Below are 18907 nucleotides of genomic sequence, written 5' to 3'. Positions count from 1 at the left end.
GGCCAATATCTCTGATGAACATACATGCTAAAATCCTCAACAAAATTCTTGCAAACCTGATCCAGCATTACATTAGAAAAATTATACACCATGACCAAGTGGGATTTATTCCAGGGATGCAAGGCTGGTACAATATCTGCAAATCAATAAACGTGATACATCACATAAAGAAATTGAGAGACAAAAATCACATAATCATATTGATTGATACAGAAAGGCATTTGACAAAGTCCAGCTCCCTTTTCTGATAAAAAAGCTCAGTAAAGTGGGAATAGAAGGATCATACCTCAACATAATAAAAGCCTTATATGACAAACCTACAGCCAAAATCATACTCAATGGGCAAAAACTAAAACCATTTCCCTTAAGAACAGGAACAAGACAGGGATGCCCACTTTCACCACACCTGTTCAACGTAGTACTAGAAGCAGTAGCCATAGCAATCACACAAGAAGAAGAAATAAAAGGTATCCAAATTGGAAAAGAAGAAGTAAAATTGTCATTATTCGCAGATGACATGATACTGTACATAGAAAACCTTAAAGACACCATCAAAACATTATTAGACTTAATAAACATATTCAGCAACGTAGCAGGATACAAAATTAACACCAAGAAATCTATGGCATTTTTATACACCAATAGTGAACTTACAAAAAGAGAAATGAAAAAAACAATCCCATTTACCATAGCACACACACAAAAAATTAAGATACCTAGGAATAAACTTAACTAAGGAGGTAAAAGACCTGTACTCAGAAAACTACAAGACGTTGAAAAAAAGAGATAGAGGAAGACATAAAAAGATGGAAGAACATACCATGTTCATGGATTGTAGAATCAACATCATTAAAATGTTCATACTACCCAAAACAATCTGTAAATTCTGTGTACTCCCCACTAAAATACCAATGGCATATTTCACAGATCTAGAAAGAACTCTCCAAAAATTCATCTGGAAAAAAAATCTCCGAATAGGGATCCTGAGAAAGAAGAACAAAGTAGGAGGGCTCTCAATACCAGATATCAAGATGTATTACAAAGCCACTGTTCTCAAAACTGCCTGGTGCTGGCATAAGAACAGACACATAGACCAATGAAATAGAATAGAGAACCCAGAAATTGACCCAAACCACTATGCTCAATTAATATTTGACAAAGGAGACAGGAACATACAATGGAGTCAAGACAGTCTCTTCAATAAATGGTGCTGGGAAACTTGGTCAGACACACACACAAAAATGAAACTAGACCACCAATTTACACCATACAGAAAAATAAACTCATAATGGGTAAAGGACTTAAATGTAAGACAGGAAACCATAAAAGTATTAGAGGAATCCACAGGCAGCAAGATATCAGACATATGCCGAAGCAATATCTTCCCCGACACAGCTCCTAGGGCAATGGAAATTAAAGAGGAAATAAACAAATGGGACTACATCAAAATAAAAAGCTTCTGCACAGCAAAAAAAAACAACAAAAAAAAAACCATCAACAAAACAACAAGAAAACCCACTGCATGGGAGAACATATTTGCCAACGATATCTCCTATTAGGGCTTAATCAGCAACATTTAAAGGGAACTCATGCAACTTAACATAGGAAGACAAACAACCGAATCAAAAAATGAGCAACTGTTCTAAATAGATACTTTTCGAAATAAGACATAGGAAGGCCAAGAGACATATGAAAACATGCTCAAAGTCACTAATCACCTGAGAGATGCAAATTAAAACAACGATGAGGTACCACCTCACACCTGTCATAATGGCTATCATCAACAAATCAACAAATGACAAATGCTGGCGAGGAAGCAGAGAAAAAGGAACCCTCATGCACTGCTGGTGGGAATGCAGACTGGTGCAGCCACTGTGAGAACATTTTGGAGTTTGCTCAAAAAAACTAAAAATGGAACTTCCATTTGACCCAGTGATCCCACTTCTAGGAATATATCCCAAGAAACTAGAAACACCAATCAGATATATATATATATATATATATCTGTATGTTCATAGCAACACAATTTACAATAGCTACGATTTGGAATCACTCTACATGCCCATCAGCAGATGATTGGATTAAAAAACTTTGGCACATCTGGCCCGAACCAATATGCTCAATTAATATTTGACAGAGGAGGCAAGACCATACAATGGAGCCAAGATAGTCTCTTCAATAAATGGTGTTGGGAAAATTGGACAGATATATGCAAGAAAATGAAACTAGACCACCAACTTACACCATACACAAAAATAAACTCAAAATGGATAAAGGACTTAAATGTACGACAGGAAACCATAAAAATTCTAGAAGAATCCAAAGGCAACAAAATCTCAGACATATGCTGAAGCAATTTCTTCACTGATACAGCTCCTAGGGCACTTGAAACTAAAGAGAAAATGAACAAATGGGACTACATCAAAATAAAAAGCTTCTGCACAGCAAAAGAAACCATCAACAAAACAACGAGAAAACCCACTGTGTGGGAAAACATATTTGCCAATGTCATATCTGATAAGGGCCTAATCTCCAAAATTTATAGGGAACTCATCCAACTCAACATAAGGAAGATAAACAATCCAATCAAAAAATGGGCAAAGGACCTAAATAGACACCTTTCAAAAGAGGACATTCACAAAGCCAAGAGACATATGAAAACATGCTCAAAGTCACTAATCATCCGAGAGATGCAAATCAAAACAACAATGAGGTACCATCTCACACCTGTCAGACTGGCTATCATCAACAAATCAACAAACGACAAGTGCTGGAGAGGATGTGGAGAAAAAGGAACACTTGTGCACTGCTGGTGGGAATGCAGACTGGTGCAGCCACTATGGAAGACAGTATGGAGTTTCCTTAAAAAACTGAAAATGGAACTCCCATTTGACCCTGTGATCCCACTCCTAGGAATATATCCCAAGAAACCAGAAACACCAATCAGAAAGGATATATGCACACCTATGTTCATAGCAGCACAATTCACCATAGCTAAGATCTGGAAACAGCCTAAGTGCCCATCAGTAGATGAATGGATTAGAAAACCGTGGTACATCTACACGATGGAATACTATGCTGCTCTAAAAAGGAAGGAACTCTTACCATTTGCAACGTCATGGATGGAACTGGAGAGCATTATGCTAAGTGAAAGAAGCCAGTCAATGAAGGAAAAATACCACATGATCTCACTCATTCATGGATAATAGAGACCATTATAAACTTTTGAACAATAATAGATACAGAGGCAGAGCTGCCTGAACAGATTGTCAAACTGCAGCGGGAAGGCCGGGGAGGGTTGGTGGGCAGGAGGTAGGGGGGTAAGAGATCAACTAAAGGACTTGTATGCATGCATATAAGCATAACCAGTGGACATAAGACATTGGGGGATAGGGGAGGCTAGGGGACTGTCTAGGGTGGGGGGATAAAATGGACACATATGTAATACCCTTTGTATTACTTTAAGCAGAAAAAAAAAAAACCTTTGGCACATCTATGCAATAGAATACTATGCCACAGTAAAAAGGAAGGAACTCCTACCATTTGCAACAGCATGGATGGAGCTGGAGAGCATTATGCTAAGTGAAATAAGTCAGCCAGAGAAAGATAAATATCACATGATCTCACTCATAATCTTCTTCTCCAGATGTCCCTTGTTAAGGTGCCATAAGTGCCACAGTCTTTTGCAGCAAGGGTTCAGGAATCAGGAGAAGGGGCTGACACATAAATGAATACATTAGACAAATTTGGAAGGCATGGGGGACCAGGCAGAAACCCTTTTCTAGTGGAATGGGCTCCCCGAATGTCCAGACCCCCAACTTTTTATTTACTTCAATACACATTTGCCCTTTAGCAAAGCAAACAGACATCAATGGTAAGGTTTGGTGAACAATAGAGGATTATCAGGTTAGGAGAATTGCCTTCAGCTATTCAGCCAGCAGCAGATAATAATATGCAGGTTTTCAGCCCTGCTGAATATCAAAGTCCATCAGCCTTCTGACAAACTTCTTGCATTTATTATGCTAACTACTGTTGGTCTTTGCCTCCAGCAACTTTGTTAACTAGGCTTTTGCTAAAAAAAAAAAATACAAAAAGAAAACCCACACACACACAAAACAAAACATAAAGAATACTAGTAAGCTGGAATAAACTAAGTGATACCTTCATTTTCCCCTTAACCCAATTCAACACATATACCATCATTAGAGGAACAGGAATCAGGTGCATGTTTGTTCCTGGTACTTAGTGTCAAATATCTGTCTCATAGAGGGAGAGTAAACAGAAGAGCCAGGGAGCTGGCCTGGTCTCCTCTGTAAGTACAGTGACTACATCAGAGGCATGAATGTAAGAGGAACAAAATAGAGCTGTCCAGGCTTGGCAGGCTCTGAGTCTAGAAAAGTATTTATCCCTACTCACCGCCCCCCTGCAAAAAAAAATAACCACACACAATTTCAACTATCATACCTCAATTCTTTATTCCCAATTTACCTTGCCTTCTACCATTCTCTAGCTATAGAGCAATTCTTATTAGTGTATTCTTTATTACCCTTGTAATCCTAGCCCTGGTCTTAAGGGTATGGATATGAGAGAGTCTTAAGGAATTAACTTTCACCAAAGCTATAACATATCACATGTTGGAATTTTTTCTGTTTAAACATGGAATCACAGATATAACGAGAGTGTGGCATTCTCTAGGAACACTTGACCAAATACTTGACCAAAAACCAGAATATGATACTGTGGTCATGAAATCTTTTTTTCCTTTGCCATTTAGATAATAAGCATTATGTACCTAACATGATAATTATTTCATCAGGGTTCCCCAATAATTACTAATTTCCTCAACTTTCCTTTCTCTCCCCTTCAAAAAACTTATCTGGCTTGAGAGATTTTAAATTCTTACTGATAAAAATTTTCTGTTGATCTCTTTTTTCTTTCTTACAGTTTCCATTCTAGCTGAGACAGAAGAAATTAAGGCCATTTTAAAGGACAAGGGAATTGATGTGGAGACCATTGGTGAGGTGTACCCCTTCAGAGTACAACCAGCTCGTATTCTCAGCCACATTTATTCCAGCCTAGGTAAGGAGATTGAACAGTCTGCTAGAATCACAGCATTATTTGATACAACCTAGGGATTCTTTCATTTTTTTTCTTTTTTTCTTTATCTCATATTGATTTATAAACTGCATATTAGAAGGAATTTTGAGTCTCTGGAACCTAAGTTTCTAACTATATATATATATACTGAGCAGACTTGATCATTTTAGCTGTGTTTTCTGAACTCTTTGGTATATATGGCGTGACTGTTACTAGGCAATATTGCATCATCATTCCAAGTGTGTGCTTAACTAACATGTTCTCTCCTTTCTTGGGACCTATATTTCTGTTTTGAATACATGCTAACTTACATGGAGTAGTAGCCAAAGAACTTGTGTTTACGTCTTTTATACTTTGTCATGTAATGAATTGGTTGACAATATTTTAAAAATTCTATTTCTTTTTTCCCCCCAAAGTATATTTTATTTTTTAAGTTTTATTTTATTGTTTAAAGTATTACATATAGTATTACATGTCTTCTTTTCCCCCCTTGACCTCCCCCTCTGCCAGCCCCAAACCCACCCACCACGCTCCCGCACATGCCCTCACCGCCTTCCCAGTGTCTGTGTCCATTGGTTATGCTTATATGCATGCATACAAGTCATTTGGTTGATCTCTTACCCCTCCCCCCACCCCCTGCCTTCCCACTGATGTTTGACAGTCTGTTCGATGCTTCTTTGTCTCCGTATCTATTTTTGTTAATCAGTTTATAATGTTCATTATATTCCTCAAATGAGTGAGATCATGTGATATTTATCCTTCTCTGACTGACTTATTTCATTTAGGATAATGCTCTCCAGGTCCATTCATGCTGTTGAAAAAATTCTATTTCTTAATATAATACTTATTTTTAATTAGTACTTATTTTTATTTGATTTCTATATTAAACTTAGTGATGGACACATTAAACAAATTACTGCAAATTACAAGTTTATACAACTTATTACAGATTTCACATTAAACAAATTACACTATTAACTAAAAAATTACATAGAGAATTTTTAAACTACCTTGTGGAAGGCTGAATAACGGCCCTCAAAGATACCCACGTCCTAGTTCTTAGAACCTGTGTAGATTACCTTATATGATATATGGCAAAAGAGACTTTGCACGTATTATTAAATTAAGGGGCTTTAGATGAGGAGTATTAGCCTGTCTTATCCAGGTGGACCTTAAATGTAATCATAAGTGTCCTTATAAAAGGAAGGCAGAGGGAGATGAGAAAACAGAAATGAGATCAGAGTGATTTAACTTTGAGCCAAAGATTTCCAAGGATTGCCCATAGCCTCTTGAGGTTGGAATTGGCAAGGAACAGATTCTGCTCTGGAGCTTCCAGGAGAAACCAATCCTGCTGACACCTTGATTTTATTTCAGTCCTGTAAACTCATTTGACCTTCAGACCTCCAGAAGTGTAAGAGAATAAATATATGTTGTTTTAAGCCTCTAAGTTTGTGGTAATTTGTTACAACAAAAATAGGAAAGTGATACAGACTTTGGTTCTAAGAAGTGGGGTGATGCTGTAATGAATATCTGAAAGGGTAGAAGTGGCTTTAGAGTCAGGTAATGGGTAGAGGCAGGAAGAATTTTGGGTCACATAACAAAAAAGTCTAGATTACCTTTAACAAACTGTTATAAAGGCATTGATGGTAAGGGAACAAAAGGAAATGAGGAACATGTTATTGGAAAATTAAAGAAAAGGATCTTTGTTTTATAGTTACAGAAATCTTAGCTGAACGATGGCATATAGTTTTGTGGAAAACAGAGCTATAAATCATAAATTTGGATATTAAACTGAGGTGATTTTCAAGCAAAGTGTTGAAATCATGGTCTGATTTTTTTTTTTTTTGGCTGTTTATAGTATAATGTGAGAGGAAAGATAAATTGAGGGAAGAACAATAAAGGAAAAAACTAAAACCAGGACTTCATGACATTCTAAGCCTATCTACATTGGAAAAGTTGATAAAATTAGATTTCTGTCAGGAAAACATGCTCTAGAAAAATGGTCAACCTTTTGCTAAGGTTTTGGAAAGATCAAAAGATCAGAATATTCATTAACACAGAGGGCTTTTCAGAGAGGAAAGGAGAGGGAAAGAGAGATAGAAACATTAATGATGAGAGACAATCATTGATCAGCTGCCTCCTGCACGCCCCACAGGGGATCTAGTCCACAACCTGGGCATATGCTCTGACCAGGAATCGAACAAACAGTGACCTCCTAGTTCGTAGGTCAGCACTCAACCACAGAGCCATGCCAACTGGGCACAGAGGGCTTTTTGAAGAGATTGGGCCTATGACTGATAGATCCTCTCAACCATCTCAGCAGAATCCTCCTAGGAATAGAGATGGGATTATTTAGGAAAGATCTTGTGGAGGACCCTCTTGTCTAATGGCTTGAACCCTCATGATGTACCTGTAAGACCTACAGGTTTTTAAGAATGTTATACCAGCAGAAACACTGCCAACTTGGACCGAAAGGAACAGAGGGAGGACAAGTTGAAAAAAGGGTGTCAGACAACTAAAATTCTACAGTCAGGAAGCAGGCTGATAAAACTACCCAGCTTCAAACAAGTGCTACCCCTTCAAGAAAAAGAAAGGATGATTTCAAGGGAGGTGCCTTGGGCCCAGAGGGCAGAGCCTCAAGCCACAGAAAATTACTACAATTCCTGGAAACCTAATGGAGTTTGCCCATCAGTTTTCACAATTACATGGGGCCCTGATTCCTTTCTTCCTTCCATTTTCTCTTTTTCAAAATGAAAATGTTTATAACTTATATAAACAATTTACAGGAGTGTCTCTGCTCATATTTTGAATGCAGATGATATGTTTTCTAGTTTCAATGGTCCACAGATGGAAAAGAATTTTGCCTCAGTGTGGAGCATACCCAGATTTTCACCTATACCTGATTTAGATGATGAGATTCGAGACTTTTGGGCTAATTATATTTAGAAGAAATTTTGGACTTGGCTTGATGCTGTAAAGTGTTGAGAGTTTAGGGCAGGGGTCCTCAAACTACGGCCCGCGAGCCACATGCAAATATAAATATTGTATTTGTTCCCATTTTGTTTTTTTACTTCAAAATAAGATATGTGCAGTGTGCATAGGAATTTGTTCATAGTTTTTTTAAAACTATAGTCCGGCCCTCCAACGGTCTGAGGGACAGTGAACTGGCCCCCTGTTTAAAAGTTTGAGGACCCCTGGTTTAGGGAATATTGGGATGCAGTTAATACACTTTGCATGTGGGAGGGATGTGAATCCTTAGGGGCAAGTGGAAAACTGGTAGGCTGTGGAAGGCCCCCCTAAGGATATCTAAGCCCTAATTCCTTAAACCTGTGAACCATATCTTACATGGCAAAAGGGACTTTGCAGGTGTAGCTATATTAAGAAGACTAAGATGGAAAATACTATTCTGGATTCTCCTAAATGTAATCACAGGTATCCTTATAAGAGGAAGCCAAAGGGAGATCAGTGTGTAGAAGTAAGTGATGTGATGACAGAAGCAAGAGCTTGGAGTGTTAAGACCACTTGCCTTATCCTCTAGATACCGTGGTTGGCAAACTGGGGCTCACGAGACACATGCGGCTCTTTGGCCCCTTGAGTGTGGCTCTTCCTAAGCCTTAGGAGTACCCTAATTAAGTTAATAACAATGTACCTTCCTATATAGTTTTTAAATTTAAAAAATCTGGCTCTCAAAAGAAATTTCAATCGTTGTACTATTGATATTTGGCTCTGTTGACTAATGAGTTTGCCGACCACTGCTAGAACTAGCATGTCAAACTCAAAGGCTAACACGGGCCAAATAAACAATGTTTAAAACAAAAGCTTCAATTTTCATAGAAATGTAGGTTTATTTCGATGGAAACATACTGAATACAAAGGGCTGAAATAAATGAGTAGTCATTCACATAAAACAATAGAACATTTTAATTAAAACTAATAGTTTTTTCTTTAACATTAACTTACCAGACACTGAATAACTGCACAAATTAATAAGCATAACGCAAGTGAAACTATTTTTCTTGTTCTCTGAAAGTGAAATATTTCCTGTTACACACACCAAACAAGTCAGTCCAAGACTAATGATGTGGCAATCGGCTGCTAAAATATTAGTGGAGAGAAATGGTGCACCTGCACATAAGGCACATAAGGGAAATGAACGTAACATGATTATAGTAATCAGTTATTAACGAACGTTGTAGTTCAATATTAATAATTATGTATAACAGGATATTATAAAAATTAAGTTAGGAAATTTTTGTTAAAACGTTTCTTACATAAAATTGGCTGGGCCGCAAAAATATTCGTTGTGGGCCGCATGCGGCCTATGGGCCGCGAGTTTGACATGCTTGTTCTAGAAGTTGGAAGAGGCAAGAAGGAATTTTCCCCTGGAGCCTCCAAAAGGAACCAGCTCTACTGACACCTTGATTTTGATTTTTACTCATAATAGCCTCATAGGCTCATTTTGGACTTCTGACCTTCAGAACTATGAGTATAAAAGTATGTTGTTTTAAGCCACTAATTTGTTTTAGCACCAATGGCAAATTAATACAATCTTAAATCAAGCCACAAAGGAGTAAATGCGTAAGTAAAGATTGTATTTTAGATAGTGGATTGCCACTTACCAACCCAAAGACTATTTTGTGTATATATGTGTTTGTGTGTGTACTTGTTTTCTTAACCAATAATTGTCTGTTTGTAATTATAGCCAAGCCAAATCCTGTCCAGCTCAAAACCAGCTTCCTTCCCTTTTTACAAATACCTACTCCAAACATTCAATTACTATGGCAGTAATATAGATCAAAATTGAGAGGAAATCAACCAAGGAGGGAAGGACCAACAGTCAGAGTCTAACTCCTATGCACACATATTTTATGCCAGCAAGACCTGAACTCCCAGAGCTATTAACATTCATCTGACTTTAATAGTATACAGATTCCCCCCCACCTTCCATCCTAGTTGTAATGTAGAAAATACCTTTTCTTTGTTATTGAAGTGCAAGGTTAGAATCTTCCAAAGAAACTTTACTAAAAACTGGAAAACTAAAATAGAAATTAGTAAGTTTCTTGAATATAGGTCTCAGATCCTAATTAGCCTCTATAATCTGGCCACAAATTAGCTTGAATATTATAAAATTCTGAGCACCCAGTTCCCTACCCTTACTCAACCCTGAGGTAAATGCCAAGTCAAGACTCTGAAACTTCTGATATTGATTTGGGTTGACACTTAACTAGGTGGGATGGGTACCTAAGTCCTTCCCAGAACCTGCTTCCTGTTATGGTATTTTTAAAATTTTCTTTGACCGTTCTTTCCAGGCTCAGACTACAATATGCTCCTAGTCTCCAGATACCAATCCATTAGTACTAAACCCTTGACACAAGGAAGATATTTCTCTATGTAGGCCAATTCTTACTCCCTGAGTATTAGTTGATCTTGTAGTTGCCTTCTTTGCCCCTCAGAGGAATCTCTATAGTTTGGGATTCATGCAAGTCCTATTGGTACCTTTGACCTGATTCTCTCACAGAAGTGAATAGGCTAATTTTACCCTTGGATTTTCACATCCATTCTTCTAAGCTCAAAATAATCTTACTAGGGTATAGGTAGCTTTCAAGCTCTGGGCCATTATTTATGGAATCTACCCGCATCACATTGGATCCCTCCAACAAACAGAAACAAACTCCTTACTGATTATTTTTTCAAAGTCTACACTCAGTTTTAGGGCATTTTACTAAGTTATTATTTCCTAGTCAAAAGAAATAAGGACTGATGGGTCTTGAGTTTATTGATCAAACATTTCAGGGCCTCAAGTAGCAAACTACATTCATTTTTCAAATATAGTCCTTCGTTCACTTCATTCATTCTTTCATAAGGATCTATTGCTCACTTATTATGTACCAAGCACAGGGCTAGATGCTGTAAGAGGCATAGGCATATAATCAAATAATTATAGTACAATTTTATAAATCCTGTAACAATGGTGTTATATACAAAATTAGGAGGAACAGGATAGATTTTCCTGGGAAAGTCAAGAAAGGCATGATTTGATGACATCAAATGAGTGACTCTTCAAAATTCTATTATTGCAACAATTTCACAATAACAAAATTGCTTTAAGCACACATTGAATGAAGCTATAATTCCACTAAGAAAAAAGAGTTATTTTTCCATCAGATATGTTCATTTATATGTGTTATCTAAATTGGATTCTCTGCTTCACCTCAAACACTCATTATTTCATATATTTCAGTTCCATAATGTCTATTTTTTTAAGTTATGAAGTTAATCAATTTTGGGAACTTAAGAACTTTATAAATTTAGAAACTCAGATCTTTATATAGTGCTAATTCTTTTTAATCTGTTAGTTCACATACATACATTTAAATGATTATATTTAATGTGTACATATTAACTTGTGTGTTTTTTCACTTATTTCTCATGTAAATATTTTCACATATTGAAAGAGCTATGTATTATTCCATAAATTAAGGTAATTGTTCCCTTATTATTGGGTACTTGAATTGTTTCCAAAATTTTTATCTCTAAAAATTACACCTCTTTCCTTGGAGTATATTCTCAGAAAGGAAATTCTAGATAAGAGTTCAACTTTGTAGCTGATTTTTCCTGTTGCCAGATTATACTTTAAAAAGACCAACCCAGCCCTAACCGGTTTGGCTCAGTGGATAGAGTGTCGGCCTGCAGACTCAAGGGTCCCAGGTTCGATTTCGGTCAAGGGCATGTGCCTTGGTTGTGGGCACATCCCCAGTGGGGAGTATGCAGGAGGCAGCTAATCGATGTTTCTCTCGCATCGATGTTTTTAGCTCTCTGTCCCTCTCCCTTCCTCTCTATAAAAAATCAATAAAATATAAAAATAAAATAAAATAAATAAAAAGACCAACCCATTTTTAATGACATCAATAATTATGAAATATACCTTTAAAAATTTTACTACTCATGCAACATTGTTTTTTAAAATTGTTGTTGGGTTAATCATTTTAATATACCTATTATTTTCATTTCTTTTCTTTAATTCCCAGTGAGAGTATGTATTTTTTCAGTTTTATTTTACTGTTTTTTGAAATTGTGTCTCCTATTACTTGCATATCTAGCAGGATCTTCACATTTTCATATATATTTATCAATTTTAAGTATATTTTATGGTAAGGTTTTATCAATGAGGGTTATAATGTATGTCCTATAACTTTTTTAGATATAATTTTCTTGCCTTTGCAAATTTTTAAACATCAAATATACCCATTTTATTAGCTATATCTTTCTTCAGGACTTGTTGAATTTATCTCCTCATTTTATTTGAATAGATATGTTATTCTTGTTCTCTCTAGTTTTCATAAATAGTAAGTTATCAGACTATAAATTGAAATGTACATTGTGACTGCAGGGAACTGGAAAATAGAGAAAAGCACAAAGGGAGGGGATAAAAATCACCTATAATTCTACCACTCACAGGAAGCCGCTGCTTTTCTTTTGGGGCTTTTGCTTCCAATCCTATATAATAAAAGTCTAATATGCAAATTGTCCCTTCGACTGGGAGTTCAACCACTTGCTATGATGTGCGCTGACCACCAGGGGGTGGCATGGACCATGGTGGGCATCTGCAACGTGATGCTTGCAGTGGGCGGCAGTGGAGGTGCTGCCGGCCCTGATGGGCCCCAATGAGAGTGGGACTGTGGTGCGATGGTGGAGCAGGTGAGCGGGCAGTGCCAGGCCAAGGCAGGTGTGAGTGGGGCCCGATAATCCACCCCAATTGCTCCGCAGACAGCGACCAGCAGCAGCAGTGGGGGGTGGGGACACTGCCCAGCTCACAGGCACTGAGGGAACCAGGCGGAGCCCAGTCACCCACTCATTGCCCTGAAAATGGCAACCAGCAGCTGCAGTGGGGGGCGGGGCCTCCACCTGGCTCCCAAGAGCTGAGGGAGCTGGGCCGGGGCCCTATGACTCAGGCGGAGGGGGGCACATGGGGGCCTAGGGGCCCAGGTGCTGCCCAGAGCCAAGAGGTCAGCTCGGGCCTGCCCTTCCACGCTAGGTGCTCGCACTTCGATCACCTGCCAGGCCTAGGGACCATACTCGTGCGTGAGTTTTGTGTACCAGGCCTCTAGTAAATCTTTATAAAATAAATACACACTTGTTTTTAGAAAAATTGTGTCAGAAATAGCACTCTTTATAATCCGTTTTTTGCAACATAATGATATATGATAGACCCTATTGCATCTTCTTAAATTGCCTCCTACAATGCTATTTTAATATCTGTATTACCATACTTCAGTTTTTTGACATATGGATGACAGATTTGTTTTCATAAATTAAGTAGCCCCCTTTCTAATTATTTTGCAAGTTATCTACTTATATTCTTTTACCATTTTTCTACTGGAAAATTGTCAGTTTATTATTAGTTTATATAAAGTTTTTTATATACTGGGGATGCTAACACTTTGTCTTCCACATATTATTGCAATCTTTTGCTATTTTTATTATTTCCCTTTAATTTTATATTTGATTTTTATATATAGAATTTTTATATTTTTATGTAGTAAAAGTTTTGCCTTTTTGGTTTCTTTTTTTGCTATTATGATTAGAGAGATAGACCCCATTCTTAGATCAGATACATATTCACTGCATTTTTTTCCTCTATGGTTACAATTTTACATTTAACTCTTAATCTAGAATTTTAATTTTAGTTTATCTTATGAGGTAAGAATTGTAGCTTGTTTGCCAAATAATTAGCTAGTCTTTTCAGCACAGTTGACTGAATAGTTCATATAAACCTTGTTTTGAAATGCCACCTTTATCATTTAGTATACACATATAGACTCACTATTTATGTGTGTGTATGTTTCTGTTCTTACTTCATAGTGCTGTTGATCATAGTTTCTTCTCTTCTCATACTACACTTTTTAACTTACCATAGCTTCAGCTTCACCAATGATTAGGGAAATGTAAGGCAAAGCAACTATGAAATACAAACTTTTGTCTATCAATTCTACAAAAGCTAAGATTGATAATATCCATGTTGTTTAATAGGTGGAGAAATGGACACTCTTGGCAATCCCAGTAGTAGTGTAAATCAGAGGCAATTTAGCATTTCCTATAAAACATTTAATTTGCATACCTTTAACCAACAACCTTACTTCTGGACTCTATCCTATATAACACATATGCCAGTACTCAAGGATATGTACAGAGATGTTCATTACAACATAATTTGTAATGGCAAAACAATAATTAGAAGCAACCTAATATCTATAATAATAAAAGGGTAATATGCTAATTAGACCAGACATCATTCTGGACAAAGACAGGGCCAGAGGGAAGCCTGGGTCCCTGGTGCCAGATGGAAGCTGGTGCTGGCACCGGGGGAACAAAGGCCTACTCTTGCACAAATTTCGTGCATCGTGCCTCTAGTGTATGGATAAGAATGATTAAATTATGACATATTGTGCCACAGTTTAAAAAAAATAAGGTAGATTTTCAGCTTCCAGCTATGATAAAATAACTTGTCTTCATACTCAGAACAACTACAATGGCTAGATTTTAAAAATAAAGGCAGCCCTAACTGGTTTGTCTCAGTGGATAGAGCGTTGGCCTGTGGACTAAAGGGTCCTGGGTTTGATTCTGGTCAAGGGCATGTACCTTGGTTGTGGACACATTCCCGGTAGGAGGTGTGCAGGAGGCAGCTGATAGATGTTTCTCTCTCACCGATGTTTCTAACTCTCTATCCCTCTCCCTCTCCTTTCTTCTCTGTAAAAAATCAATAAAATATATATTTTAAAAAATAAATATAAAGGCAAATGTGGCATCAGAAAGTAATTAAGACAGCCAGGACTTGAGAATCCAAAATCCAGGAGAGAAGAGGACCTCAGAGAAGTAACCTCACTATTCTCTGTGCAGTTTTCCTTTGAGGCATTTGCTGATTCTTAGGCTGTGCTTGCATGGGCTGAGGAGGCCAAGAAACCAAATATAAAGTCTCTCTGCTAGGAAGAAAAAATCTGTTTCAGGACCTTTCAATGTGGAAGGGATTGTGATAAATACCCTGGGCTTTCAGTTGAATCTCTGAAAGATGGGCTACACCCTAAAAGCAAAGGCAAATCAGAAATAGACCAGTTCTCATAAAGCCTGAAACAGAAAGCCTAAAACACAATCTTCTCAATCTGTGATTGGTCTAAGGTGATCTGCTTGTAGTGTACCTGCCTGCCAAAATACACTGAATTGCCTCTGGAGGGAAATAATATCCAGGGCCTCTACAATTCTTTAAACCATGTGTTCAGCATTGAAAATATATAATATGACACGATAGGAAACAGAATAAACAAAAGCCAAAATTAAAAATGCAATCAAAACAGACTCATAGACTTGTATTCAGCATAGTATTAGGCTTTCCAGTCAGAGCAATTAGGCAAGGAAAAGAAATAAAATGCACCCAAATTAAAAAGGAAGAAGTAAAATTGTTTACAAATTACATGATCTTACATGTAAAAAACCCTGAAGAATCAACTAAAAAAATAAGAATAAACAAATTCATCAAAGTTATAGTATACAAAATCAACACACAAAAATCATTTATATTTGTATACACTAACAATAATCAATCCAAAAAAGAAATTAAGAAAACAGTTTTATTTACAATTATATCAATAATAAAATACTTTGAAATAAACTTAACCAAGGAGGTGAAAGATTTGTACACGGAAAATTACAAAATGTTGATAAAAAAAACTGAAAAAAGACACAAATAAATGGAAAGACATAATGTTCATAGATTGGAAGCCAATACTGTTAAGATGTCAAAACATCCAAGATGATTGACGGGTACAATGTCACCCCTATCAAAAACCTAATGACATACTTAAAAGAAAGAAAAATAATTAATCCTGAAATTCATATGGAATCTTGAAGAATCCCCAAAACAATCTTAAAAAATAAAAAACAAAGCTGCAAAATCCACATTTTCTGATTTCATAACTTACTATAAAGCTACAGTAATCAAATTAATATGGTATTTGTATATAGACATATATGTAGAAAAATGGAATAGAATGGAAATCTCAGAGACGCACCTTTGCCGATATGATTAAGTGGCTTTTGACATAAGTGCCAAGCCCATTTAATGGGGAAAGGATAATCTTCTTAAGACATGTTGCTGGGTAAACAGGATATCCACATGCAAAATAGTGAAGTTGGAAACTTACTTTACACCATATACAAAATTTAACTCAAAAAACATCGAAGACCTAAACCTAAAAGCTAAAGTTATAAAATTCTTAGAATAGAGTAAAGGGGGAAACATTCATAACATTGGATTTGGTGATGATTTCTTGGATATAAACCCAAAGCACAGGTAACAAAAAAAAATTTAATTAAATTGAATTTCATGAAAATTAAAGTTATATGATAGACACCATCAACAGAATGAAAAGGCAAACCACAGAATGAGAGCAAATATTTGCAAACCATACACCTGATAAAGTATTAATATCCAGCATATATAGAGAACTCCCACAACTCAACAACAAAAAATTCCCCTTAAAACCATCTATAAATTCAGCCTTGGCTGGTGTAGCTTAGTTGGCTGAGCATCAATGGTGCACCGAAAGATTGCCAGGTTCAATTTCTGGTCAGGACAAATACTCAGGGTGGGTTGTGTGCATATGGGAGGCAACTGATCTCCCTCATCTCTCTCTCTCTCTCTAAAAATCAATAAAAACATTTTTTTAAAAACCATCTATAAATTCAATGCAATCCCTATCAATAGCATTTTTCACAAAAATAGAAAAAATGATCTTAAAATCTATAATAATAAAAGTGTAGAGGAAACCAAGATGGTGGCATAGGTAAACACCTGAAATTGCTGCCTCGCACAACCACTTCAAAAATACAACTAAAAGACAAAACGGACATCATCCAGAACCACAGGAAGGCCGGCTGAGTGGAAATTCTACAACTAGAAGGAAAGAGAAAAGCACACTGAGACTCAGAGGAGGTGCAGATGTAAAGTGCAGAGGTACAGAGGCTGGCGGAAAGGGCTGGCAACTGAGGATGCGATTGTCTTTTTCAACCAGGAGGGAGACACAAGCTCCCAACGGCCCTGACTCCAGTTCTGGGCGAGTCTCTGGGGACCCAGACTCATATGGGGAGAAACTGGACTGTCTGGCAGCAGGCAGAACTCGAGGGTGGCTTTCTCTCAGAGGTGCTTGCAGCGATTACCGTGGGCCACTGAGACTGGGACCTCTTAGGGCAGGGCTAAGGATCAGCCATAGCTGTTTGCTCTGCCCTGTTGATTCCCTGAGACCACACTCCATCCAAGCTGTGCACAGAGGCTTTTGCATATGAATGACCTGGCCCTTTGCAATCTAAAATTACCTAACAAACTGCAGCTGTGTCAGAGAGACCCAGATCATCCAAAAGAAGGTCCAAGGCCCCACAGCAGCTTGCATTGTTTCACAGCTGGGCCTCATCTGGGCACCTCCAAATCCCAAACAAAGAAGACGAATCTGCAGCTCTCTCCATAGCTCCTGCCAGGTAGCCTCAGGAAGAGGCTAAATTAGCACCTCCTTAGAGATTCAAGAGCCAGTGTTCCCAGTGGTCAGAGTGGGACCATCCAGATTTCAACCCCTCATATCCATAAGGGACACACTTAGGGGGCAGACTCAGTGAGAACCAAAGCCCCACTGAAACAAGTCTTGCCCCATAAGGTTGTCTCCAGCACAGAAGTTCTCCCACCGTAGACACAGCTGAATTTCACAGCCAATTGGCCCGGAGGTCAATTCCTCCCAGTGATACCAACTACAATCAAGGCTTAACTACAACAAGACTGTGCACACAGCCCACAAAGGGGTGCACCAAGGGTTTCCACGTCAGGTAATTGGGGAGGCTGAGCTACTGGGCCCTAGAGGACACTCAGCACAGAAAACCACTTTATCAACACAGGGAAGCATAAAAAATGCGGAGACAAAGAAAAAGGACACAAATGACAGAAATGGAGGAAAGCAAACTACTGGATATAGAGTTCAAAACCACACTTTTAAGATTTTTCTAGAAACTGCCGATAAATTTAGTAAGACCCTCAGTAAGTCTAGTGAGACCACCGATAAAGTTAGTAAGACCCTCAATAAGTCTAGTGAGACCCTCGAGGATATAAAAAAGGACCAACTAGAAATTAAGCATACACTGACTGAAATAAAGAATATTATACAGAGATCCAACAGCAGACTAGAGGATCGCAAGAATCAAGTCAAAGATTTGAAGTACGAAGAAGTAAAAAACACCCAACCGGGAAAGCAAAAAGAAATAAAAATCCAAAAATATGAAGATAGTGTAAGGAGCCTCTGGGATAACTTCAAGCTTACCAACATCTGAATTATGGGGGTGCAGAAGAAGAGAGAGAGCAAGATATTGAAAACCTATTTGAAGAAATAATGACAGAAAACTTCCCCTACCTGGTGAAAGAAAGAGACTTACAAGTCCAGGAAGCGCAGAGAACCCCAAACAAAAGGAATCCAAAGAGGACCACACCAAGACACATCATAATTAAAATGCCAAGAGCAAAAGACAGAGAATCTTAAAAGCAGCAAGAGAAAAACAGTTAGTTACCTACAAGGGAGTACCCATACGATTGTCAGCTGATTTCTCAACAGAAATTATGCAGGCCAGAAGGGAGTAGCAAGAAATTTTCAAAGTGACGAATAACAAGAACCTTCAACCAAGATTACTCTACCCAGCAAAGCTATCATTCAGAATTGAAGGTCAGATAAAGAGCTTCACTGATAAGAAAAAGCTAAAGGAGTTCATCAGCACCAAATCAGTA

General features: G+C 37.6%; 1 protein-coding gene across 1 annotated transcript in view; it reads left to right on the top strand.

Annotated features, from left to right (window-relative positions):
- Positions 1-18907, top strand: part of PHKA1 (phosphorylase kinase regulatory subunit alpha 1) — a gene marked incomplete at its 3' end in the record, with an annotated part of 280015 nt that overhangs the window by 129422 nt on the left and 131686 nt on the right. Inside the window, exon 14 of the mRNA XM_081081650.1 lies at positions 4945-5079. Coding sequence (XP_080937776.1) covers positions 4945-5079 — 135 coding nt within the window. The remainder of the gene's footprint in view (positions 1-4944; positions 5080-18907) is intronic.

Source organism: Myotis nattereri (genome assembly GCF_964212035.1).
Source record: "Myotis nattereri genome assembly, chromosome: X".
Classification (NCBI taxonomy): Eukaryota; Metazoa; Chordata; class Mammalia; order Chiroptera; family Vespertilionidae; genus Myotis; species Myotis nattereri.
Note: the sequence above shows the minus strand (reverse complement) of the source record. Positions and strands in the feature narration are given on the sequence as shown.